At 40.8% G+C, this 25189-nt stretch overlaps 2 protein-coding genes across 10 annotated transcripts in view; both read left to right on the plus strand.

The window, feature by feature from the left end:
* PHF20L1 (PHD finger protein 20-like 1) overlaps positions 1-14452 on the plus strand; it is an 89564-nt gene extending 75112 nt beyond the window's left edge. For 7 of the 9 annotated variants that reach the window (XM_019528178.1, XM_019528183.1, XM_019528179.1 and 4 more), the window contains 4 exons: positions 2214-2409; positions 3515-3884; positions 7725-7890; positions 9092-14452. In XM_019528178.1, the coding sequence (XP_019383723.1) occupies positions 2214-2409; positions 3515-3884; positions 7725-7890; positions 9092-9234 (875 nt within the window). In that variant the 3' untranslated portion in view covers positions 9235-14452. Of the gene's footprint in view, positions 1-2213; positions 2410-3514; positions 3885-7724; positions 7891-9091 lie in introns of those variants that run through there. The other 2 variants (XR_002099591.1, XM_019528186.1) reach the window with 2 other exon arrangements.
* Positions 14453-18837: 4385 nt separating this feature from the next.
* Positions 18838-25189, plus strand: part of TG (thyroglobulin) — a 257089-nt gene continuing 250737 nt past the window's right edge. The window contains exons 1-5 of the mRNA XM_019519642.1: positions 18838-18901; positions 21670-21778; positions 22757-22854; positions 23678-23881; positions 24052-24211. Coding sequence (XP_019375187.1) covers positions 18838-18901; positions 21670-21778; positions 22757-22854; positions 23678-23881; positions 24052-24211 — 635 coding nt within the window. The remainder of the gene's footprint in view (positions 18902-21669; positions 21779-22756; positions 22855-23677; positions 23882-24051; positions 24212-25189) is intronic.

The raw sequence follows: 25189 nt of genomic DNA on the forward strand, positions 1-25189 counted from the left end.
GAAGGCTTTTTTGAAGTCAAGATGTATGACATCAATCTCTTCTCTCTTGTCCAGGTGATAGGTCACCTGGTCGTAGAAGGAAATGAGATTGGTCAAGCAAGACCTACCCGCAACAAACCCGTGCTGGCTATCCCTTAGGATGTTGGCGTCAGCCAATCCATTAAGGATGGCCTCTTTAATAAACTTTTCTAAGACCTTCCCTGGGATAGAAGTCAGGCTGATGGGCCTATAGTTAGCCGGATCCACTTTCCTCCCTTTCTTGAAGGTAGGCCCCACATTGGCCTTCTTCCAGTCTTCGGGCACTACACCAGAGCACCAGGAGTTTTCAAAGATCTGTGCCAGGGGCTGCGCTATGGTGCTGGCTAGCTCCTTGAGTACCCTGGGGTGTAGGTTGTCAGGGCCGGCTGACTTGAAGGTATCCAGCTTCTCAAGATGTTCCTTCACCAGGTCAGCATTTATGGAGGGCAGGGGATCTCCCTCACCCGGACCTCCCTGTCCCGTAGCGAAAGTCATAATGGCCAACTTTCTCATCACCCTTGGGTGCATCGTGTCTGGCCTCATAAACTTGTACACCTCCAGCATTTCTAAACAGTCTCTAACCTGTTCTTTCACCACTGTTGGCTGCTTACCTTCTTCCCAAACTGCTGCCAGGTGCAGTAGCATGAGAACTGCCCTTGTTCATGGAGAATGACATGAAAAAGGCATTGAATGCTTGAGTCTTTCCCGCATCATCTGTCGCTAAATTGCTGCCCCCATTCAGTAGGAGACCCACACTTTCCTTAATCTTTGTCTTTTTGCTGACAGGCTTGTAGAAACCCTTGTTATTACCCTTCGTGTCCCTTGCTAGCTGCAGTTCCAGTTGCACTTTGGCCTTCCTGACTTCCTCTCTGCGTGCCTGAGCAGTACTCGTACACCTCCCTAGTTGTTTGTCCAAGTTTCCGCTTCTTGTTAGCTTCCTTTTTTTCTGTTGTAGTTCACTGAAGAGTTTCGTGGTAAACCCATCTGGTTTTCTGCTGTACTTGCTAGTCTTCCTGCACATAGAGATGGCTCATTTTTGTGCCCTCAGTAAGGTTTCTGTAAAATACGACTAGCTTTCCTGGACTTCTATCATCCTCAGACTGGCCTCCCAGGGGATCCTGTCCATCAGTTCCCTGAGTGAGTCAAAGTCTGCTTTTCTGAAATCTAGGGTCCTTACTTTGCTCCTCTCTTTTCTACCTTTCCTCAGGATCCTGAACTCAATCATCTCATGGTCACTGTTGCCCAGGTTGCCATCTACTACTACATTTCCCACGAGTTCTTCCATTTGTGAGCAGGAGGTCAAGAAGAGCATGGCCTCTAGTTTGTCTTTCCATACCAGCACCAGGAGCTGTCCCCAACACTTTCCTAAAACTTCTTGGATTGCCTGCGCACTGTTGTATTGACCCCGCAGCAGATGCCAGGATGATTGAAGTCCCCCGTGGAAATCAAGGCCTGTGGTCAGGAAACTTTCGCTCGCTGTTTGCTGAAAGCCTCATCCACCTTGTTGCCCTGGTCTGGTGGTCTGTAACATACACCCACCAGAACAACACCCATGTTGCTCTCCCCACTGACCCTAATCCAGAGACTCAACAGGCCTGTCTCCAGTTTCATACTGGAGCTCTGAGCCATCACACAAGTCTTTAATATAAAGCACACTCCTTTTCTTTTCCTCTGCCTGTCCTTCCTGAACAGCTTATACCCACCTATGATAGTGCTGTAGTCATGCGAGCTCCCACCAAGGCTCTGTTATTTCAATTATATCATCGGTCTGTGACCACAAGGACTTTCAATTCTTCCTGCTTGTTTCTCAGGCTCTGTGCATTTGTGTACAGACACCTGATGTAGCTAGTGGATTACATTAAGACCAGATTTTTTACTATCCATTAATTATTAATTACTGTTCCCAGGCCTGTCTTCTAGAGGTGTTTTGTAGGCACCATTTGAGCAGGAGGATTGTAAGGACCAAGAGGGAGTGATTGTTCTGGGAAAAATGTGTTCCTACTGGTATTTGTTGATCTTTGTCTTTATTTAATAAAGTAAAGTATCTTAGTCATCTTACAGAATGAAATGAATTGGTTTGGACCTCACTGTAACTGAATTTTAAAGTACTCGGGAGTGACAACATTTTCAGCATAACACCTTTGAAAGTTGCAGTCACTTTAAAAAAAAATGCCTTCTGCTTGCTTCCCTCATAGGTCAGAGATGGAGTGCCAAATATCTTTATGATAAGGACTGGTTAAACAATGGGCATATGTGTGGATTATCTTTTTTGAAAGAAAACTACTCTCACCTAAATGCCAAAAAGATTGTGTCAACGCATCACCTGTTGGCTGATGTGTATGGAGTAACTGAAATATTACATGGCTTGCAGCTGCAGATTGGGATACTCAAGTAAGTGTGGTCTCGTATTCCCCATCTTTGTACCCTTTGAGAGGTGGACATGAGTTCTGCCAGACATTTAAAATGTAGGTTATATTATAGACCTGGTAGTCAACACATATTTAACCAGTGTGCTCTTGAGAATGATGTAGCACAGCTTTACAGGGCAGATGCCAGGTTTCTCTTGAACATCTCAATGCAGAAAAGTTGATTGCTTGTCTTTTTTGACTAAGCTGTACAAAAACTGTTGGTAAATAGGAATTAAATAAACTCTTTCTTCCATTAAGCACTAAAATGTGTTTGTGTTCCTGCTATTGATTGGTGTTGATCAGTATTCATGCAAAGGAAAAATATTATGAAGAGATTACAGACTTTTTGGATGAGAAGCTTACATGTCTGTATCTGCTAAATGTAGTTTAAAAGCAAGCTTCAGTAGTTTTAAATTTTGCCATTTTGCAGTCTCTTCCACCTGGGGTTGCAAAGCACTAACAAACCATTATAATTTAATGCCCTGTGAGGCTGCAAATTACTATTCCAAATTTACAGAAGGAGCACCAAGTCATGGTTTGGTTATGATACTTGCCACAGCGCATTGTAGAGTGGTGTTACTTGCTGTATACTCTGTAGTAAGTATGGAGCAGACTCTAACTCTTCTATCCTGTACTTTTAAACAGTAGTCTTCGTGGCTCTCAATAATCTAGTGTGAGTATTATATTACAAATTAATTTAGTCTTTTCAGTGGCCTGAGTGGCTAACCTTCTTTTTGATCACATTTCCTAATTATGTTTTCAGTGTGCAGTTTACAAGATAAGGCCATATCCTCAACTTCAGTGAGAGCTGTGGGCCTGGCACCAACAGGATCAGATTTTTTTGGGATCATTGGTGTTTTTGTTGCATCTTAAAAGTCTTATTAAAGATGATGGAGTTGTGCTGGATTTTCCATGAAATAAGAAGCCTGTGAGAATGCTGCATGAAACATTTGTTTTTTAGTGAACACTGATGCCAAATGTTTTTCTATTGTTTCTTTAATTGTAACGAAACAGAAATGAGAATTTAAATGGAGTTCAGTGGTATGAGCTATTGTTGAATCCTAACTTCTTTCTTCCCCTCTTTCCAGAAATAAACATCACCCTGACCTTCATCTCTGGGCTTGTTCAGGGATGAGAAAAGAGCAAGAGCAGATATCCCTCGGAGTGGAGAAAAAAATAGTGACTTTGCCAGATACTGTTAATCCACCTGAAAGGACGTGTCAGAGTCAAAACCATAAAGAGCCCCCTAGTTTACCCCAGAAGATGGAAGAAACATATATTACAAGTGAGCACAGTTACCAAAAACCACAGAATTTTGGTCAAGACTGCAAAGCAGTTACTGACCCTGTGAGCTCAGATGATGAGGATACGAGTAGTTTTGAGGAAGATCAGGAATTCCGTTCAGAGAATAAAACCTATTTACAATATTCTTTTAAAGAAGATGGCATGAGTGATCAGGTAAAACTCATTATTCATTTCTGAAGATTCTTAGAGTTAGTGCATCATCTCTTATGCACTCTTAAATAATCTCTTAATAAAACTCAAATCTCTCTCTCAAATAAAATTCAAAATTGTAAGAAATGCCCATTTCTGAATTTTCTGCTTGTGTATATCCTATAAGTAGCCAAAAGAAATCAGAACCGCCCATTTAAATGAAGTTGGATGTATTAAAAACTTCTTTGACAAAGTAGGCAGAGGTTTAGGTTGTAATGCCAGCTATGGTGAATTTAAAGATTTAAAACAACTATAAATATATTTATAAATGTTTAACTATAAAAGTTACCTTTGTTGTCCATAGCCACATATTTTCAAGTAGCTTGTTAACACATAAGGGAATTTAGAATGGTATTTTTTCAAGCTCTTTCAAATAGCTAGAGATTTCCTAATCAAAAAGGAACAAAAACTCTTTATAGAGCTTCAAGGGAAGGAGAGAAACGTGCACTGTAGAAACGCACGTGATTGACTGGCAGCATTATGCTGTAACTGTCTTCTTAAATAATGAAATTAATATGGAATGACTGCTGCAGGTCTTGTGCAGGAGTATGAAGTGCATGCACCTGTATAAGTAGCAAAAATTGCCTTTCTGAATCATGAAAAAAAATCTATCTGGACTTTGGGGCAGAATTAAGGTATCTTGGGCAAATTCAACTGACTTTGCTGACTTTGTCACATTTATTTATTAGATGTGGAGGGAGGGACCTGCTGAGTCAAGTAGATCCTTCCTTTTTGCTATACTCCTTTACCCCTCTATAAAACAGTTCATTGGCAAATGTCAGCCTAGACCTTCCTCTGTACTCGTATTGCAGCTTTCTGTCTAGCCTCATTGTACTCTGTGCCTTGTTTCCTATGTGAGCCACTCTCCATTTATCCTGAGTTTCATTTCAGATCAGCTTTGTGTAGTTGCTTTAAGATGCTGTTTTTTAACTGTTTGAACTAACTCAAGATCAGCTGCCTTTTTTAAAGGTGTCCCTTTTCACTGCTTGAGAAATCCTTGTCTATGCCTTAGCAGTCTTACTTCTAGACTGCTGCAAACCCCTGTTGTCTGGTTGTTTAGATTCGTGTTGATATTCCTCTCCAAACAATGCTCAGATCTTGTTGTTTAGTGTTGAGTTCCTGTGCATCTCCTTAAACGTGGCGTTCTTGCTTTTTGGATCTTTAGCTAAGCTTGCCCCTTCCTATATTTTGGGATCTGGTCTCATTTTAACTTCTCAACTTGTACCTTTAGCCTCTGCATTTTAATACCACTTTTTTGCAGTTTTCTTTATCAAGTATTAATGCAATTTTTGATGTCTTGTCCTTTGAATATCCTCCCTTCTCCTGTGGCATGGTTTTCCTCAAAGTCCATATTTTGCAACTACCTTTCAAAGGCTGACCTGTGTTCTTGTGGCATATTAATAAAGGATAAATTATAAAAAAAACATACAAAAATGGGTCTAATATGACATATACTTATAAAAAAAAACAGACTTTCACTTTATTTTATATTCCCTTTTACACTCTGTAGCCTTGATAGCTTTTAAGGCTCTCAAGATGGACAGACATTTAGTTTGTTATTTACCTATGGCAGTGTGTAATTTATAAAGTTAGAAACGGATGTTTTCAGGAGTGTGCCATTGGGTCTTGAAAGTAGAGGTTTATACTTTTTGGTTTATACTTTTATATATAAACCTTTTTTTGGTTTATATATAAAGGCCTATACAAACGAAAAACAAGAGACCCAAAGAAATGATGCCAGGAGTTGAAGAAACAAAAGAAAGTCGTTTGATAGAGGGAAGAATTTTTAGTTAAAGTTAAGCTTTAGTTTATTTTTAAATCTGTTGAACTTCAGCAATTAATCACTATGCCTCTGACTCTCTTAGTTAAGGTATGTGTGCTAGCAACATGCATCTTAAAAGGTATAACCTACAGATCCTCCAGCAGAAGGAGAGAAAAACCAAACTTGACGTTTTATTTTCTATCTAAGGCTTACGAAAATCAAGCAGAGAAGAGGAACTCATCCTTCATTAAAACTAATAATGTTATTTCATGCCGCCTTTGCCAGAAACCCCACACCCCCAAAACCACACGTGCCTTTTTCAGAAGCAAAATAGTAGAGAATCCTTTTTTTAATAAAAGTTGTGTATTATCTTTAAGATAGAGCTTTTTCAAACAGGTATGACACATTTCCAGTACTGTTTGTTCCTTTCTCTGGCATCTGACTAACAACAGTACAATCAACATAGTACTTTCTTTGAGTTTAGTTTATGAAATATAAGGTGTGCTTATATTCAATGAGCTGCAGTAGATGTGTGAACATAGAGTTATAAAAATAAAATTACCTGTCTCATAGACCAAAGGGACTGTTGTCCCATTTTGCTGTCAAATTAAATATCCTGTCTTTGGTCATAGCTATTTTCTGTAGTGTCACAGGCAAGGGAAAAATAAGCATGTTAAGGGAAAAAAATCTTTTCTGAAACATTTAATTTATTTTGTGCATGATTATTTATATCACTGGTCACACAGGCCATGTTCAGAATTCAGTTTCTCCTGGGAGATTTGTTGCTATCCCAGGAGAAACCGCAAGTGCACAGTTGTTCAGGATTTTTCTCTCAGAGCAAAAATGGCTGTTGTAGGAGAAAAATAATCCTGGAACAACCAAAGTTAAATAATTTCCAGGAGAGTTTCTCCTGGGAGAGTAAATGACTGTACTCATTCTCTTTTGAGAATAAGCCCCACAGCATGATCCTCCAGCATCCCAGGGCGCTTTGCATCTGCCTCTTCCTTTCCCCCCAGGAGACAGTGTGTCGCTCACTGGACTTTGCTGCTGCAGCCAGAAAGCGAGCAGAACATGTCCCCTTCACAATCCCACAGGGACACGCAGGCTGATTCTGAGAAGTTTGGGTTGGTCAGTCAGGGCTACCTTGTGTGATGCTGCCATCTGTCTCTGGGCAGACTGAAGGAGCCCTAAGAACACGCTAAGATGTGTGCACAGGGGCCTCTTGTCTGCACAGGGTCAGCACTGCAAACTCTCTGCTCTTCAAGGGTCGAGCATTCAAATGTCTGTTCAAGTATCTCTGAATAAGTTTTTCTACCATGAAAACAAGCCTGGGAGAATTCTCCCAGATCATTTGAATGCATCTATGCAGCCAGTCTTAATTATCTGGCCCTTTTTAAAGTGTTAGCTATGTTATATAACTGATATATCCTTGTGGCAGCAAGTTACATCTGTAGGAAGAAGAAATACAATCTTAGTTTTAAATCTGCCCACCATTAAAATTTCAAATTTGAAGTAGACCAGTAAACTTTGACATTTTAGATGTTATTCCAGCTTTGTTATTCCATGACGGTATTTTCACTTCATTCTTTGGCTGCAACAAGAGCAAAACACCCTTAAATGTTTGCTTATGTTGGTAACAGTTCACTGGTACAATCAGCACTTGATGAACAAAGAGCTAGAAGTTTATACAGCAGAGTGATGAGACATAGGCCACTACTATCCTATCAAACAGAATGCAAGAATTGTTCAATGTTGTCCTCCCCCCTTCTTTTTTTTAAAAATTTTTCTTACACACTTTGTTTTCGTGGGTTTACTGAAACCCAGATTGGCCTAATTTTTTAGCAGTTTGTTTCAGTCTATCTTAAAAAGCTAAATACTATGATTATATGGGGCTTTTTGATTAAGTAGCCAGTAGTTTGATTTAAAATCACATAGTTCAAGGCATTTGCCCTAAGTATTGAAATCAGAGACAGGATTCAAATGGTAAATTTGAAAGTTAGCATTTTATTAGGTGTTAACTTTATTTCCTTGTATTTATGAAGAAGACCTCGGCTGAAGGGAATACAGTATTTGCTTGCAATGAGAAAAAAGGATCAGAAGAACAAGTGGATGCGCATCTTCAATGGCAGCTAAATCTCCTTACCCACATAGAGAATGTGCAGAATGAAGTCACCAGCAGAATGGACCTGATTGAAAAAGAAGTTGATGGTAATTGTATTAATCCAGATATTGCATAATGATTTCTTTCTTGAGTTTATATTAAAAACTTTAGACAAACTCCAAGCACTTGTTCTATTTCCCCAAGTCAGGAAAGTAACTGAAACAGTAATTGAGGCCCAGAATTTCAGATTTGGACCTGTAGTTTTGGGTGTCCGTTTTTAGACACTGATGGCCTGATTTTTTTCAAAAGGCTGAATGTCTGCAGCACCTGGTGAGACTGAGTGTGCACACAACCCCTGCACAATGTTAACTGAATTTAGAAAACTTGGGCCAATCTGAGTTGCCCAAGATCACACAGCACACGAAATATCAGGCTTCAGCTTTTTTACTGTACCTGAGAGTCAGTTCCCTTTATCTTATCAGGTAAAGCTGGTAATGTTGGCTTAGTGGTATCTGAAAGTAGTAAAGAGAAGATATGTTTCCACCTTATCTGTGTATCTGATTTACTGCCCATTGGTTTGAAAGCAGCATTAAAGTGATACAGTAGGACTAAATATTACAATAGAGGAATATTTTTCTAGAGACTTGCTTTACAAGTGATGAAGTTAAAACACAGGGTAGTTTTAAGTCTACTTAATTATTTCTTGTCTAATACAAGATAGTATTAGCACTGGTAGCAGAAGCACGGCAAGTCTGAGTGCATGTGCATTGCCTGTATTTCTAGAAAAAAGAAAAAAGTTTGCAGCAGCTGCAGCCTCCCAGGCTTGGGTACTTGGGGCCCCTCTGCAGCTGGGAGCCCTGTTAGCTTGGGAGCTCCCAGGTTCCAGGGTGCACATGGATACTCCCAGTTGGGATCTCCAATCAGTTGACAGGGCTTCCAGCCACAGTGGCCCATGACCACATGTTCATTTAATGCTGTGATAGGAGGCAACTACAAAGCTATTTTGTGGAGTAACTTTGTATCCTCTTTTCAACATGCCATTAATTGATTGTGTGGCTGGGTGACCACTTAAGGGATGATTTAACCACTTAAAGTTAATTGTGTCTTAAGAGACAATAGCCATATAAATTTGGGTTGGAAATTTGGGGCCAAATCCTAAACATGTTGAATTCACCAAGTGTCTTGGCATTAACTTAAGTGGCACTGCAGTATGGGCCTTATTCCATTTCTACAGATCCAAGCTGTTGAGGGTTACTCATTTTTTTTCCTACTGATTGCTTTCTAATTACATTCTTCTCTTCCTGGTAGTTTTAGAAAGCTGGCTTGACTTCACTGGAGAACTGGAACCACCAGATCCTCTTGCAAGACTTCCTCAGCTCAAGCGACGTATCAAACAGCTCTTAACTGACATGGGGAAAGTACAGGAGATAGCTACACTCTGCTCTGTATGACAAGAGGAAGAATAAAGGAATAAAAATAGGCTCTCTACAATGAATTTGTGTATTAGCCACCAGACTGACAGAAAGACAGGAAAAAGCTGAACATTTATCCTTTTCTGTGCCGATTTATATTATTAACCTAAAGCTCTAGAGAGGGGAGATGAAATCTAAAGTAAGAATATTGATAGTGAAGATAATTTTCTATGTCCAAGCAAATTACGGTATATCAAGCATAGACCTACATGCTCTGAAAGACTAGGCAGGTTAATGACAGATTTTTGTGGTTATACGAGAAGGTTCAAGAAATCTCTACAAAGAAAAGTGCTATAATGTATAGCAGAAAGGTCCAAATTCACAAGTGTCAGCTCACATAAAACTAAGTTGGGTGGAAAAAATATAAATTTCTGATGATTTCCTCTTACGTTGCTAGCAAAATACAAACATGGAGATTTTGTATCCCTTATATAATCGATCCATCTATCAAAATCAGGTCATAGTCAGAGAACTTATTTTTTGTAGTCCAGGCTTACTTCCTTGTCTAATGAATGTTCGGGAAAATGAAAACACTAGCTTCTTTTGGGAAAGAAAGTATTTGTGGTGGTGGTCTTATGTAAGTATTTTTAAATGGAATCCTCATTACAGCACCCATAGGCTTCTTTTAAAATGTAAGTGGCAAATAGTGGTCACATGTGCCAAATAATATTAAAACCACTGAGATGAGAGTTTGAATATAATGAAGATACATGAAGGGTTGTTTTGTGGGGTTTTCTCTTCTTTTATTTTATTTGAAAGTCCTATATGGTGCCAGCAATCCATCCAAAATTGTATCTAGCTTATATTTTTTTATGTTTTCTGGCAGTATTCAGGATTCAAAATACAATTTGTGTCCTGGGTAGCTCTGTTTGGTGTTAGCCCTCTGAAATTTTACCAACCTCAGCTGGGATGAGGAATAATGACAAGAGCAGCAAAAACTGTGTGTGGCTCTGAATAACTAAACCACTAAATATCACAAAGAGACTTTATCTGAGATGTTTTTATAAAACTTTTAGCTTCAGTTATAAATGAAAAAAGCATCATGAAACCAAAGGCAACCTAGATGCTCTGTTAGCTCTTGCTGGATTTTGAGCCAAGGACTTTCTCTGTGCCTGTGCTCTCATGAGTTGCCGCTGCACCCAGTGCTTACATTTACATGTATGTGCATGTATATGTGCATATACACACATATACCTATGTACATACTATATACCTATTTATCTACACATGTCTAGTTTTATTACAATAGACTAAAGACTGGTGGTTAACATGAAATGTTACCTTTTAACAAGCAGTTTCTAAAATTGAAAATAATGTATGTACAGGTTTTGAAATTTGTAAAATACGACTGTTAAAAGGAGGCTATTTAACTAATGACATTAAGATACTTGAACATTTTATGCCTCAGCTGTTTATCAGTTCTACTTATCTGTATAAAACGCATTTTAGAACCGATAGACAGTAAACTTGAATTTACCTTTTTGATAAGAGTACAAGCCACTGTACATTCAAAAATTATTTAAATTTGCAAACACACTGTTCTATATGTAAGGTACTGTATGTAAAACTGTTTATTAAAACTATTCTGCATATTCTACATCTTCCAATTTTCTTCCTGTCCTATATACAAATGTGAAAAAAGAAAAAGAAGCTGATTAAAATAATGTACAGACCCTCAAAACCATACCATTTCTTGAATGCCTTTTGAGGATTCATACAGGTGAAAAAAGTGCCAAAGATGGATTGTGTAGGAAAGATTTTGAAGCTGGTACATTGAACTTTCATCATAAAAATGTAAGACAGTAGCGTGGCTGAGTGATTATTGAAAAGTACCAACATTGAGGTCTCCAGATTCTGTCATGTCTGAAGTAAGTTATCACTCTAAATATCTAAAGTTTGAAGTAAACACGTCAACCCCAGTTACAGAGTAGTTGCTATTTTAAAGGTCTCTTTTACCACTGGTTACCACATCATAGTATTGGAAATATTACTACTCTTTGTGAGTGCAAAACTCAACTCAACTTTAATTATGGAGCCAGGACTGTCAACTCCATAATGTAAAGGAACCATGATGACTTTTAATGGCAACTGTTAATGTTTTTTATATAGTTTGATGCTTAAATAAGTGCTTAAGATTATAATGAATAGCTTTTGGAAGTGATCTACTTGCTTTTTCAGTGTGCCAGACATTTTTGTATATTATTCTTTTGATGCATATCCTTGAATGTGGTACTGTGTGTACTGTATAGAAGAAATGTAAATCTAGATACACCACTTGAAACCAAGTAGGTAGTATTTACATCATGAATGCAGTACACACTAGCCATGTTACTCTGTGTGTGTGAGTGCGTGCGTCTGTGTGTGTGGGCATGTGTATGCGTGCAAAATAACTATAATGAAGGAAGAGCTGGACAGAGAGATTTCGGGTAGGAGAAAGGAGGTTCTCTTCTCAGTACAATGAGCTGTAAGAATATTATCACTTAAAAATGGGATAGTTGTATGAGTTTAGGAGATGGTAATCTGGTACACTTTAACTGGAAAGATTTATGTGATCTGAAGAGAAAGAAACATACAACAAATCACCATTAAAATGTTGTTATGGTTGCAAAGTCCAACAAAAATTGAACTATTAACGTTGCTCATGCAATCTTAATTAAATCTCCTTCTACATGTTTTTGAGAGGGGTAGTTAGCTGTGTTTAATCTAACGTCAGTCAGAAGGCAAGGCAAGGTGGTACCCTTCAAAGACTAACTTGTTCAGAAAGGCTTAAGCTTTCGTAAGTGACAGCCTACTTTGCCAGTTGCTGTGAAACATACTGATGAAGTAGGCTGTTGCCTATTAAAGTGTATGCCTTTCTGAACAAGTTAGTCTTTAAGGTGCTGGCTTCCTCTGCCTTCTGCTTGTACGTTTTTGTTGTAGTCTGTCATTTACATGATTACACCCTTTACCTTGTAGGGTACCCTCTTCCCCTGTCTTCCCCACACCCCATTCACCATATATGATGGACAGAACCCACTGATTAACTGCTCAACATTTTTTTTGTGTCCACACTAAGTGTATAGTAAAACATCTCATATTTGGTACACAGAGTTCAAACCCTGTCCAAACCCTAAAGTATTACTGGCAATACTTTAACAGGTCGCTGTAGGGTCTGAATGGTTTACAGGCTTTAATTTTCACCACAGTTGTGGTTTAATTGATATTAATTACATTCATCCTCCTTGTCCAAATGTGTTTTAGGCCTTAATCTCTGTTACTCAAATGCCCGGTGTTTGAGATGCTTGGGAGCTGGCACTTTTTCAGGTCATGTAGCATTTTTATAACACTTTGATGTTAGTACTATGCATTGAACATAGTTGCAGTTCAAATTGCTCAGCACTTCGGTTGGGTCCCTGGAGAAGGAAGCGCATGCTTAGTTGGCTACCTGTGAAAATGTTGGGTTCTGTGAAAGAATTCATGTGGTAGAGTAAGGAACTCTGGCTCTCCAGCAGACATTCGTCAGTCTTAATCCTGAAACTGTCCTTTTTCTTCTCAGAAGCCCTTGCCTCATTTGCCACGTAGCTTCCAACTTTCTCAACAAATGAGGCAGGGATCTTACAGATCATAACCATGTTTTGAACACCACTGATTCCAAGAGCATCATTTAGGAGTGCTGGGGAGAATAATATGTGATGATGGAATAACGGCTGTCATTATGCATATGTATACAGAGGCCAAATTCAGCGTTCTTAGACTAATTTAATTTTGACACTTCCCAACTCCTGAGTGTTTGACTTTGCAGCTTTTCTGGAATGCGATATGTTGTGTAACTTCTTAAAGCCAGCTGAAAAAATAGGCTTTCCATCCAACAGAGCCATATTGTGATGGCTAATGACTAATTAGCCATGTAGTGAAACGTTTAGATCCACAGCATAGATAGTTACCAGTTGAGCTGTGGAGTCACTGGTAGCAATAGTTGGCTGTTATCCTCTTTGGGTTAGTCATGCAGAGAATGAGACACACTTTGTAAGTGGGTTTCTTATGTATGTGCTAAAGACTTCATAGAGTAGTAGGATTTGGGAATCCTCCTCCTTCTCCCTACCGCCTGCCTCTAACCTCAAAACATCTAAAAAAAACAATATGCTTTTTTTCCCTATAACCTCATGGGGGGTTAAATTCTAATTAAACTCTTTCTACTGAAACTTGAATACCTAGAAAAAGTGATGAGAGAGCCTGGGCCTGGAAAATTGCAGCTGAACTGTTTCACAAAGTTGTAAGCAACTGAAAACAGGGGTTTTTATCATGGAAAATGTGCTGAAGGGTGTCAGGTAATAAACTCTCATTCTTTACTTATCCTACCATTGCACACAATGTGTAAGAGTACTTGCCTTTGCAGTGTGGCTCTCCAAATGTAGAACCTATTTCTTCCCTCCTTTTACTCCTCATGAAATCTTTCAGTCCATGAATTTTAGAATGCTTATTAAAGACAAAGGGCTTTCATATTTTCTGATCGACTGTTGCTAGCCCTATACTTTATTATGTATATTTTTCATTTGTATTGGGTCATGGATGTTTTTTGTTACAATGATTTCATATTGTTTTTTATCATGCTATGTGATGTCCTTAGCACTGGGTGTGGGGTCCATCTTTAGCAATAAGTATTATACACTGTGTGTATATTTGTTATGTGCAGAATAGGAGAGGAGCATTTGACGATGGTGAAAATACACTTGAACAAAAAGCAGTGTTGATTGGGCAGCTATTCTGTACCAGCCTGGGCAACTCAGAACTACTGGAAAAGAATTGAAGTGCGCATCCAGGAAACAAAACAATTTGTAAAAGACAAAATATGAACTTCCAAAACATGCTATTTAATCTGGACAGTTTGCACGTGCACTGGGGGCTCTGTCACCTGGAGATGAGCTAACATGGTTTTCTGTGGGTTTGTTGAGAAACTAAAATCCAGTTCAATCGCTTAATTGCCTTTGAATGGCTATTCAGCTTTGGGACCTGCTCGTGACTGTTTCCATGCAGTTATTCAACCTAGCTGTGTGTGTCAGTGTATTGTCATTAGAAGGTTGGAGAGAGTCAGCACTGAATTGTTAAATCTTCCCTGAGAGAAGAAAGGTATTTTCTTTCATGACTTTGTTTTATAATAGCAATAATGTTGGTTATGTTCTAATATACTCACAATAAAGGCCTATTGAGATTGGTTAAATGCCTGGGCTTCCTTTTGATAAACTATTAGTTTCAACAAGGTGCTTTTTGAGAACCATCGTTTTATTACAAATAGTGTGTTGACTGATTTTTGTATAGGATTTTTGATGACTGTCTAGGATAGCATACAACTTTAAGGCATAGTACTTAGAACATTTTTCTGCTGCTCAACTATTATTGATATTACTTTTTTAATGTACATGTTTTATTGTGCTGTCCAATGTGTTGAGGTGTTTTGTCTTTCAAAAGCTGTGCACAGATGATGTTCGCTGTGTTTGGACATATCTCCTTCAACTGATTTTTGTTATCCTTTTAGTGTTGCTACACAATAACTGACATTTGCTATTGTTAATTATCTGTATTGCAGTGGTACCTAAAGACCCAGATCCAGTCCCATTGTAATAGACATGGTACAAAGACAGTCCCTGCTTCACATAACAGATCAGCTAAGATATAGATGATATGCAACAGGTGAAGAAATGACTAAGTAAGTAGTTAAAGGAAGAGGAAGGGTCAAATGACATTTGCTAGGTACTGAGTAGTGAATATTAACTATGTCACTGCTAAATTTCCTAGTAGTAGGAAGATAGCACTGAAATTCATCCTTTTCTTCAGAGAAGTAATAAGCATTATATTAAATGTTAATACTGGTGGGATTCTCCATTTTGAAACTTGTGACAAATGTAACTAGGGCTTCTTGAGATTGTTGAATGACAGTTGTCCCCAAATAATGTAGAATTCCTAAATTGAACCCATCATTAATAGCAGCTGTATGAAATGAGAAGTTGTAGCTCTTCTGGCCAATATTCTGTCTGCTTCTCATGGCTGCAGTGTGTATGGTGGCTCTTCTACCTTGGAATTTCAGTGTTTAAGATGCTTCAAACCTTGTTCATACAAACCAGTAGCAGTGAACTTGGCTAAGAAGTCCTACACACCAGGGAGCAAGCTATGCCTTTACTTTTCTTCTGCTCCAGGGGGGGAAAAAAGCGGTATTGGGATGTGGGCAAGGGGAAATCTGACATCTGTATTCAGGAATGAATGCAACAAGTTACCAAAACATTGCTAAAAGAAAGGATCAATGGGATATGCAATGGGCTAAAGAGACTGCCTGAATACTTGCAGCAGGGGTCAGCAACCTACAGCTCCCAGCCCGGATCTGGCCTGCAAAGAGGTTGGATCTGGCTCAAGAAAGTCTGAGCCGACCTGGTTGGTACGGGGGTTTTAGGTGGCATGCAGCTGCACCAAGCCATTTCTCCTCTTTATAGCACCTTCTTCAGTAGGCCTCTCTGCTGTGCTCCCTGCTCATGCTTACCTTAGCTGTAGAGGAGCCAGATATTGCAGCAAGAATAAGGTCAGGCAGTTTGAGATCTCTTTGGGGTGGAAGGGGGGAGGCAAGAAGGACAGGGCAGGGCATCCCATATCAAGGACGTGGTCACAAGCTCCAACCCCTGCCTTATAGTTGTTGCTCAAGGTTAGAGCACTTGGCAAAAAACCTATTCAACTTTTTTCTAATACTTCCTTTCAGTCAGAGTTGTCAGATGTAAAATATATTTGCAGCCAAATTGAGACCTCAGTGTAAGTAGCTGCACTGTTTTGGTTTTTTTCATGTACGGAATTGCATTTTTTTTTTTTTTTTTTACTGTCTTAATCAGCGTGTTGCTGTAGTCTCACTCCCAATCCAGTGGATTATTTTTTTCTTTGCCTGTTCAGTGGTGGGCATGGATTAAAATACAGGTTTTTATATCAGCCTCAACAATATCTAAAATATACCTACAGCTGAAACCTGGAAAACTGTACAAGGTCTCCAAATGGATACACAAGATGAAAGCCATTCTACCAGACCAAAATACTCTCCATATTGCTCTACAAAGTAGTAGGCTTAAATACTGACATGGATGTTCTGTATCCACAGCACTGAAGCCTCCGTGCACCCAACAGGAAACTAGAATGAGCACGAAATTACAGCAAACAAATTCTCAGCGTTGCATCTTCACTTCTAGGCAGTCTGGAAAGGGTGTAATGCAGGGGTGGGCAATTATTTCGGGCGGAGGGCCGCTTACTGAGTTTTGGCAAGCCATCAAGGGCCACATGACAGGCAGCCAGGGGCAGATAAATATTAATTTTCTAAATTTTTCAGGGGCCCCACGAGCTGGATAGAATGGCCTGGCAGGCTGCCTTGTGCCCACTGCTGGTGTAACGTCTAAGTAATGAAATGACACACATTAGTACTTTCTAGTGAGGCTGTTTTATTTCATTGCTGTTGCATTTTTCTAATTGCATGATTTTTCAATTTAGCTAGGGTTATTCATTTTCAAAATAAAACATCGATTAAAAAATGTGAGGGGGGGAAAAAGTTCTGAGAGAAATAGACAACTATCTCATCCAGAATCTAAGTATCTACATTGCATGTAAGATAACAGGGTTCAGCTTCCCTTTCTGTAAGACTTGCACACGTGCTTGTTGGCATTCTAATTAGAACACATTGGACCAGATTTGATTAATTGAGTTTGCTCCGGGTTCTAATTAGACCCTTGCAGCATCGCTGGTGTTGCCTGCATTAAGCCCCTGCATGTTTTAAAATGGCCACGGGGCACTTTGTCTAAACCTTGTCCAATGAGGTTTAAAGTTGAAATGCTTTAAATTAAGCATACCACAGCCATTTTTAAATCTGTGGGGGCTTAATGCACATGACTGCAGTGTTTTAATTAGAGTGGCTGCCCAGAAACCACTGCTTTAATTAAAATATCCTGTCCCCCACCACCTGTGCACACATGTAAGCTCTCCATTCCATGATAAATATCTTTGATCTAACAAATTCAGAAAGCAGCAACACCTTTTACAAAGTGGCCACTGTGTAGGTATTGCTTGGCAATGTTTGGTGTTACAAAGTCAGATAGTTTTGTCTGGTTCACCCTGTAGACTTCCATTTTGTTTGACACATACTGGCCCAAATCTGAGCAACATTTGAGTGGAAGTCACCTATGTATAGTCAGACACTTCAGGCATTTTTTCATCGGGGGGAAGGAATTTTTGCATGCAAACCCCATCACTACTTTGCAAATAGGTGTTTCTATAAAGTATAAGTTAAAGTGTGAGCAAAGTGTGTGCAGCGCCAACACGTGAAGGCTTGAGGCTGCACAGAAACTGAGATTTATTTATCTCAAAGGTTTTGTGGCTTCAGTAAATCATTTTATCAATGTGCCTAGCTTGTTCCTCTTCCTATCACTCCAGTAACAACTGCTCAACTTTATATAGTCTCTAGATCAGAGATTCTCAGCCAGGGTGCATTGAGATCCTTTCAAGGGTGTTGCAAGGTGCCACACAATGTTAGGATTGTTAGATGTGCACAGAAATGCCGTGACTTTCTCAAGGTCATATCAAAAGTGGTGGAAATAGAAGGCAGACATTAGAAGAGAACTCCAGCATCTTGTTTCTCATTTAACTTGTATCATAGGTCCTTCAGACAATTTCCTGCTGGGTCTTGTTTTGCCGGGCACCGCATAGACACAACATAGGAGTCAGTTCCTATGCAGAAGAGCTCGCAATATAGGTGGACAAGCCAGACTGAGAGGAGGTTTAGTTTCTGCCTCCAGACTGCTCTACTTGAGTAAATGCATTTAACACCACGACTGATGCAGTTCTAAACTGACCCTGAAGCTGTTTTGTGTGGGCACAGAGAAATGTGAGGGAGTCAGATAACTTTCAGAGGGTAGAAAAAGCATTATTCTTTGCTTTGGAGCACTGATTATGTGTTGAGTATATCTGTATCTTTCTATAGTTAGAGAGGTATTTGGATATATCTATATTTAGATATATCTGTAGATATACCTATATATGTATTTGAGTATATTTTGCTTTAGATTAAATAAAGCTCAAGAAGTGAGCACTTCAGGAAAATGACATGGGCGTGTTCACTCCTCAAGGTACATACCTTTTAGGACTTGAAAGTGTAGCACCCTCCATTCACTCAGCCCTATTGAGTTCGTAAATTGGTTTGGGTGTTCACAGTACTTAGCAGGTAAGCTCTGTGCAATGACATTTTGGATTTAGTCCATTTGTGTGTTGGTTTAATTGAGCCCTCCAGCCTCCTCTTTTGCAGGCTGGCAGTCTTGACCTGTTTGTTCTCCTTTCGGGTGACTGGATGTCCTATTGCCTCCTGGGAAATACTTGGAGCTTGCTGACGAAATGCACCAGGGCCGTTCCAGGCAAATGGGTTTCTTAGAAGCAGAGCATGCGTCATCCACCCAATTTAGTGGGCAGTCTACCAGCTCATAAGTGAAGATGTCCAAACAATGGCTCTATAAAAGGCTGGGGGAGACTAGCCCAGAGCTGTGCAGGGTCTTACCCCTTCAGCTAAGGCAGGGGTTATAGCTCCTGCATCACAAGATGGGCCCTGTCCTTCTTAGTCCCCTTCTCTGCTTAATCAGCATAGCAGCAGCTGATATTTTTGGTAAGTTTATCCATTCTTTCCTTTGATTTGTATCAGCCTGTCGCCACACTGCTCTGACCTTTGCATTGATACTTCACTGCCTAGCAGGTGCATTATGGCATTACCTTGAGGCTCAAAGGAGATAAGGTGCCCATTGTTTTGGCAATTGCACAATGAAACAGGACTTGGTCCTTATATACCATAGCAAGGTGCTCCTGTCTCAGTTGGTCTAGTGGTTGCTGCATTGCCAGACGGAGCATCTGAGGCTGTCCTGTACTTACTTTGTTCTGGTAGCAGGTGGCAGTTGCCCCTGTCCAGTTGGCAGCTGCTTATGGCTGCGCTGCAGTAGCTGTTCTACCACAGCCCGAAGTGCTTTCTAAGACCCAGGCAGACGAGGTTCTTTGGGTAAATCTGATATCTTTTATTAGACCAACTCAAATAGTTGGAAAAATTCTTTGCAAGCTTTTGGGTATAAATACCCTCCATCAGGCTGAGGAAGCATTAGCAGTTGGTGTGTGCTCTTCCTGATTGGAACCAAGACCCAAGTACCTGCTGAAAGGACCCCCACACTTGCCACGTGAGCTGCCTTCTGGCTGCTGGACAGGGTCAGAAGCCTTCCTCCATCAGTAACAGCTTGGGGTGTGGACACACTCAAAGTTTTGCCAGCAGAATAGGAGTATAGGTGAGCCTGGAGTTTGGATTTGGATGATTTATTTTTATTCTAGTAATATTTCAAGGCTCCGAGTGAATTCCATTGTGCTGTACCTACCCATAGCAGAGAACAATTGGTATGCCAAGGAGTGGGTAAATGAGATGCATTGAATTGTAAAGGAGGAGGTTAAAGAGATTGTTTTTAAAATCCCAGTGCAGGTCAGTGATGGGAGGGACCAGAACCCCAATCTCCTGAGTCCTAGCCAGTTCAGTGACCTGTCTGCTGGGCCATGCCAGCATCTGTTAAATTTCTATAAAGATATGCTGACTTCAGCTGATGCTGTGGCCCATGGCATTTCCTGCCAGATTGTAATGATTCTTAGCTTTGATACTTTATGTTAATAGCAACTAAAGCAGTGGTCACCAACCAGTGGATCTCAATCCACTGGTAGATCTTGGAGCCTCTTGGAGTTGATCCAAGGCTGGGGTTGGGGACTGAGTGCCCACGTGCATGCATGAGCGTGCCCCAACCCAGCAGGTCAGTCCATGGGGGAAGGAAGGGGCAGGGGCTAGATCGAGGCCCCTCATGGTGAGGGACAGTGCTGTAGAGGTAGGAGCAGGGGTAAGCTGAGTGGGGCCCTGGGCGGGTGGGACTTACCTGCTGGGGAGGTGCACACCCAAATATTTTTTTCTCTGCCTCAATCTCCACCCCCACCCTTCCCTCCCCACAGACTTACCTGCTGGGGGGGTGGCGGTGCACGGTAGATCTTGGGTTGCTTTTAAATGCCAAAGGTGATCTCCTACTTAAAAACCTTGGAGACCACTGAACTAGAGTTTCCTACAGGTGCACACCAATACTTTTTAATAATTACAAATAAAAAGAAGATGATCTGATCATATTTATAGCTAGTGACAGATTTATTTGATTAAGTACAGAAGACACCAATTCAGAACAACGTGGAGGAACAGCAGCCCTGGAGAGAGACAAGCTAATAGCAAATGAATACGACTAAAATTGCATGTTTTAGGCACGACTGATGTTCATGCATGAGATTCTGTAATATGCAGCCTCAGGGTCATATGGATAACAAGCTCAACCACTCGGCAATCAAAGGAAGGGAGTCATCATCCAAGTAATAGAAGATGCTTAGGTACCAAAGTGACTGAATAAAGAATTTGGATATACAGTGAAAAAATGATAGCATCAGACCTGATTCAAATTAGAGTGAGACTGCTATTTTCACAGCTTTTAAGAACCATTAGATCTTCTAGTCTGAACTCCTGCATAACAAGGTCATATAATTGCAACTAATTCTTCCTATTGTGAGCCCCAAAACTTGCATGTAGCCAAAGTACCATGTATCTTCCAGAAAGATGACTAGTGTTCCTTTGGGGACTTCAAGATGGACAACTACCACTTCTCTTGGTATTTTTTTCCAATGGTTAATCATTCCTGCCATTTAAAAAATGGGCAGTATTTCTAATACAGATTGATTTAATAGATTTCGTAGACATTAGGGCTAGAAGGGACCTCAGAAGATCATCGAGTCCAGCCCCCTGCCTCAGGGACAGGAAGTCAGCTAGGGTCAAAGGATCCCAGCAAGATAAGTGTCCATTGGTTGGACTCCAACTTCCAGCCATTGACTTGGATTCAATAAGAACTTAAATGTATATTATGGAATAGTATTAATGTTCCTTGACGTTGTTTCTCTGAGGTGGATATAATATTGAGCTAGAGGTCTTTAGAGGTTTAAATTTTACAAAAATGGAAGATCTGTTTAGATGTGAACTGGTAAGTGATGAATCAAACACAGGATATTAAAGACTGATTATCTAGTTGTCACCTCTCATGATTTTATTGAGAGCACCATGCTATTTGGTGATTTTTTTTTTTTCTTAATTCCTTTGGATCTGGAATAATGTACTTTTCTTATACTGGGGTCTACAAGACCAGGGACAATCCCACCAAAGAAGGTGAAGTCCTATTGTAAAACTAGACTCGAAATAGCAGAGGATTATATGAGTGGGAAGAATTATGTACTAAAGGCTTCATCATGTAGATCATTGGCTTGGTGAGAGCAGGTTCACAGCCCAGCAGAGGAACTGCAATAATCTCCTTTCCTCTTGGCTGCACACAGAGTACCAGGCTGAATCCCAGCCTCTACGTCCATGTGAGCTTCAGAGGGAAAAGGCTTTTCTGGAAGGAGAAGATCATGTTCCCCAGTGCTCAGAAGATGGCCAGTTCCGGTAATGTAATACCTCAGCCATCCTGAGACCCAGTCCTGCATTACAATTAGCCCTAATGGTGTGGCAAGGTGGGGAAGGGGGTACCCAGCCAGCTCTGCTCCAGACTCAGACTCTGTGACATGAGTTGATTCCTTCTTGTTTGGAGTGCTCTGTGGCTACAGTGTGCCAGATTTCATTCATACTATGCGGCCAGGGGTTCCTGAAACAATGGGGAAGGGCTCCATAGGATTACTATATTCTCACTCAGATGTGGGAGCTGTTACTACACTCTTACCCAGATGTGGTGGAGAAAGCAGGCAAATATCCTGTTTGTCCTCAGCAAGCATCTCTCCAGGATGGATGCAAACAGACAAAACCTAAACCGGTGTAATTTACACTGGTAAAATTACCTGATTCTTTCAAGGGCAATTTTACACTGGATTGGGCAAAGTTACCCTGGTTTGAGGTGTTTGTATCTTCCATTTGCACTTTTTTTTGCCACCAGAGTAATACTGATTTCACTAGTGTTAAATATTTTGTTTGTTTGTGATACAAGTTCATTACTGTATCTGGAGGCTTACACTCTACTGTGAGAAGGGGCGTTCTAGAAAAGCCTACAGTTAAAACCGAATGCATTATTAAAAGAGTGAATCTTGACTTGCCACAGCTTGTGGCTGTGCAGGCTTGTGCTTTAAGCTCGTGCTCATGTCTAATGTGAACGTATTGTGGATTATAGAAGAGATTGCTTTAGTAGGCACTGATCCAGCCAGCACTGAACTCAATACAAACTTGAGGGTCTTTTTTTAGAATTCAGAAGATCTCCCATCTGGTGGATTTGAATAGACTATAAACCATTTTCAGAATACTATTCTTTCTGAGGCTACTGCAGTCTTTGCATTAGGTTTTTGCCCTGCGAAACCTCCCTTTTACATGTATTTTTCATACAGATTTACAGTTGTGTTGCTAATAAAAAACCATGTGGTGTGTGTGCTTCCTTAGGACTGTGCAATGCAGTAAGAACAACCTTTCCTGCTGGTGTGTAGATGACAAGGGAGCTGAAGTACCAGGCAGTAAACAGAGTGGAGTTCCCATATCCTGTGAGTACCGTGGCTAGGGTTAGAAAACTCATTGAGAGCCCAGCTTGGCAACCAATGAAATCAAGCAGTTTTGCCACTGAAATCAGTGAAAGGAAAGGCAGGCTTCTTGTGACTTATCCATATTTCTGAATTAAGTGACTTAGAACCTGTACACACAAACTTTACTTATGTGAGCAGCCCCTATTTGTGCCGGTTACACCAATGTAATCAAGGGGCTGACTTGTGGCTTGGTGTAAGATCGTACCATTATTTTGTAAGCTCTTTGGAGCCAGAAACATTCACTGTCTGTAGAGCATCTGTGCCAGTGGTTCTCCACCTTTTTAGACTCAAAATACCCCTTGGAAAATGCCACTCTTTGCTTTCACTGCCTTTTGGTTCAATGTTGTTAACCTGGCCTCACTCCCTTGAGTCTGGGTTTTGAGGTCCAGATCATTAGTGGGTATAAATCCACATGGCTTCATTGATTCCAACAGGCCTATCCTAATTTACATTAGCTGATGATCTGGCCTTGAAAATGCAGAATAAAATTCATCTGATACCAGCGGGTTTTGCCTGATTTTAGGTAACACTGGGGGAGCATCTGCCTTGGAATATCAGCAGATTTGAATATCCCTTCCTGGCCCTGATAAAGAGGGAATTTAGTATGAAACTCATCCCAGGCTCCCTTTCAATAGCCCATCACCATCCCTGGCAAAGCTGCTGACTGACCAAATCTGTTCATTGGTTTGGCGCAGTTCATACAAGTCAACTGCCTTCTTGAAAAAACAAGCGATTATGGACCTCACAAGCACCTTCTTTTAACAATGCCTCTTTGGTATTGTAGGTCTATCCTTTTGTCAGCTGCAAAAGCAGCAGGTCTTGGTAAGTCGCTACATCAACAGCAGCACCATCTCCTACATCCCACAGTGCTTGGATTCGGGGGAGTTTGCTCCAGTGCAGTGTGACATGGGCCTGGGACAATGCTGGTGTGTGGACTCAGAAGGGATGGAGATTTATGGCACCAGGCAGACAGGGACGCCAACCCAATGTAAGTGGAGTTTAGCAAAGGGTGGGTTTGGTCTGTTCGGAATGAAGGGAATGGAAATCCTGAGAGGAGAAATGTTGAGTGCTGGAAACTTCAGCCCCAAGCTGTGGGGCTGGTCTCTAGGTGCTGGTCAGAAGATGAACACACAACAATACCGAAGTGTTTGCTTTCAGGTCCAGGGAGCTGTGAGATCCGAGACCGCCGTATTCTGCATGGAGTTGGGGACAGGAGTCCACCACAGTGTTCAGCAGATGGAGAATTTTTGCCTGTTCAGTGCAAATTTGTCAACATGACCAACATGATGGTCTTTGATCTTGTTCACAGTTATAACAGGTAAATCTGAAATTACATAGTAATTCTGCAGATGTCTCCAAGCCTTTATCTCCTTGCCCATTCCATTTTAACCTATTCCAGCCCTGTTTCCTTCGGGTGGATGGACCAGGGAAAGAATTTTATGTTGGTCAGCTACTACCTTAAAGCTAATAGACCCACGGGAGTTCATACAGTAAAGGCTAGTTTCTAAACTAGCCCTTGAGTCCTTTGAGCTAGACAACCTAATCAGAGTGTATTTACATATTTATGGTTATGACAGTGTAATTTGTGTTTGATTTAATTTCACTGCTTAACAGAGTAAAATAACCCGGAATGAAATAATAATAATAAATTTGGTGGGATCATCATGCTTGACAAGTAGTCATCAGTGGTTTAATGTTTAGTTGGAAAGAGCTATTGAGTGGAGTTCCCAAGTGATCTGTCGTGGATCAGGTATTGAGACTGAAGTGCTCTGGGTCAGAATACAAGGGGCTCGGGGGGGAAAGGACTTCACGGTGGGGGTCTACTACAGACCACCCAACCAGGGAGAAGAGCTGGACCAGGAATTCTCAAGTCAGCTCGCGGAGGCTGTTAAGTCAAAAGGTGTGGTCATCATGGGTGACCTAAACTATCCGGGCATTTGCTGGGAAGAGCAGTCAGCCAGCTCTGATCATTCACATAGGTTCCTAGTTGAGTTACAGGACCTCCATCTAACCCAGGAAGTGCACAGTCCCACCAGGGGAAATGCCTGGTCCTGGCCACGGGTGATGACCTGGTGAGGGGACTGCGGGTGCTCGACCACCTGGGCGATAGTGATCATCACCTATTGGGATTCACCATCCAGTGCAAGGTGGCAAAGACCTGCAGCAAGGCAGCAGCCCTGGACTACAGGAGGGCGGATTTCATTGAGCTAAGGAAGCTAGTTGGGAAGGCTCTGAGGTCCCCGAGGGGAGGGGAGTTGGGTGTCCAAGAAGAGTAGTTGTTCCTAAAGAAGATGAC

The sequence above is a fragment of the Gavialis gangeticus genome, unplaced genomic scaffold (assembly GCF_001723915.1).
Source record: "Gavialis gangeticus isolate Ggan-Ray unplaced genomic scaffold, GavGan_comp1, whole genome shotgun sequence".
Taxonomy (NCBI): Eukaryota; Metazoa; Chordata; order Crocodylia; family Gavialidae; genus Gavialis; species Gavialis gangeticus.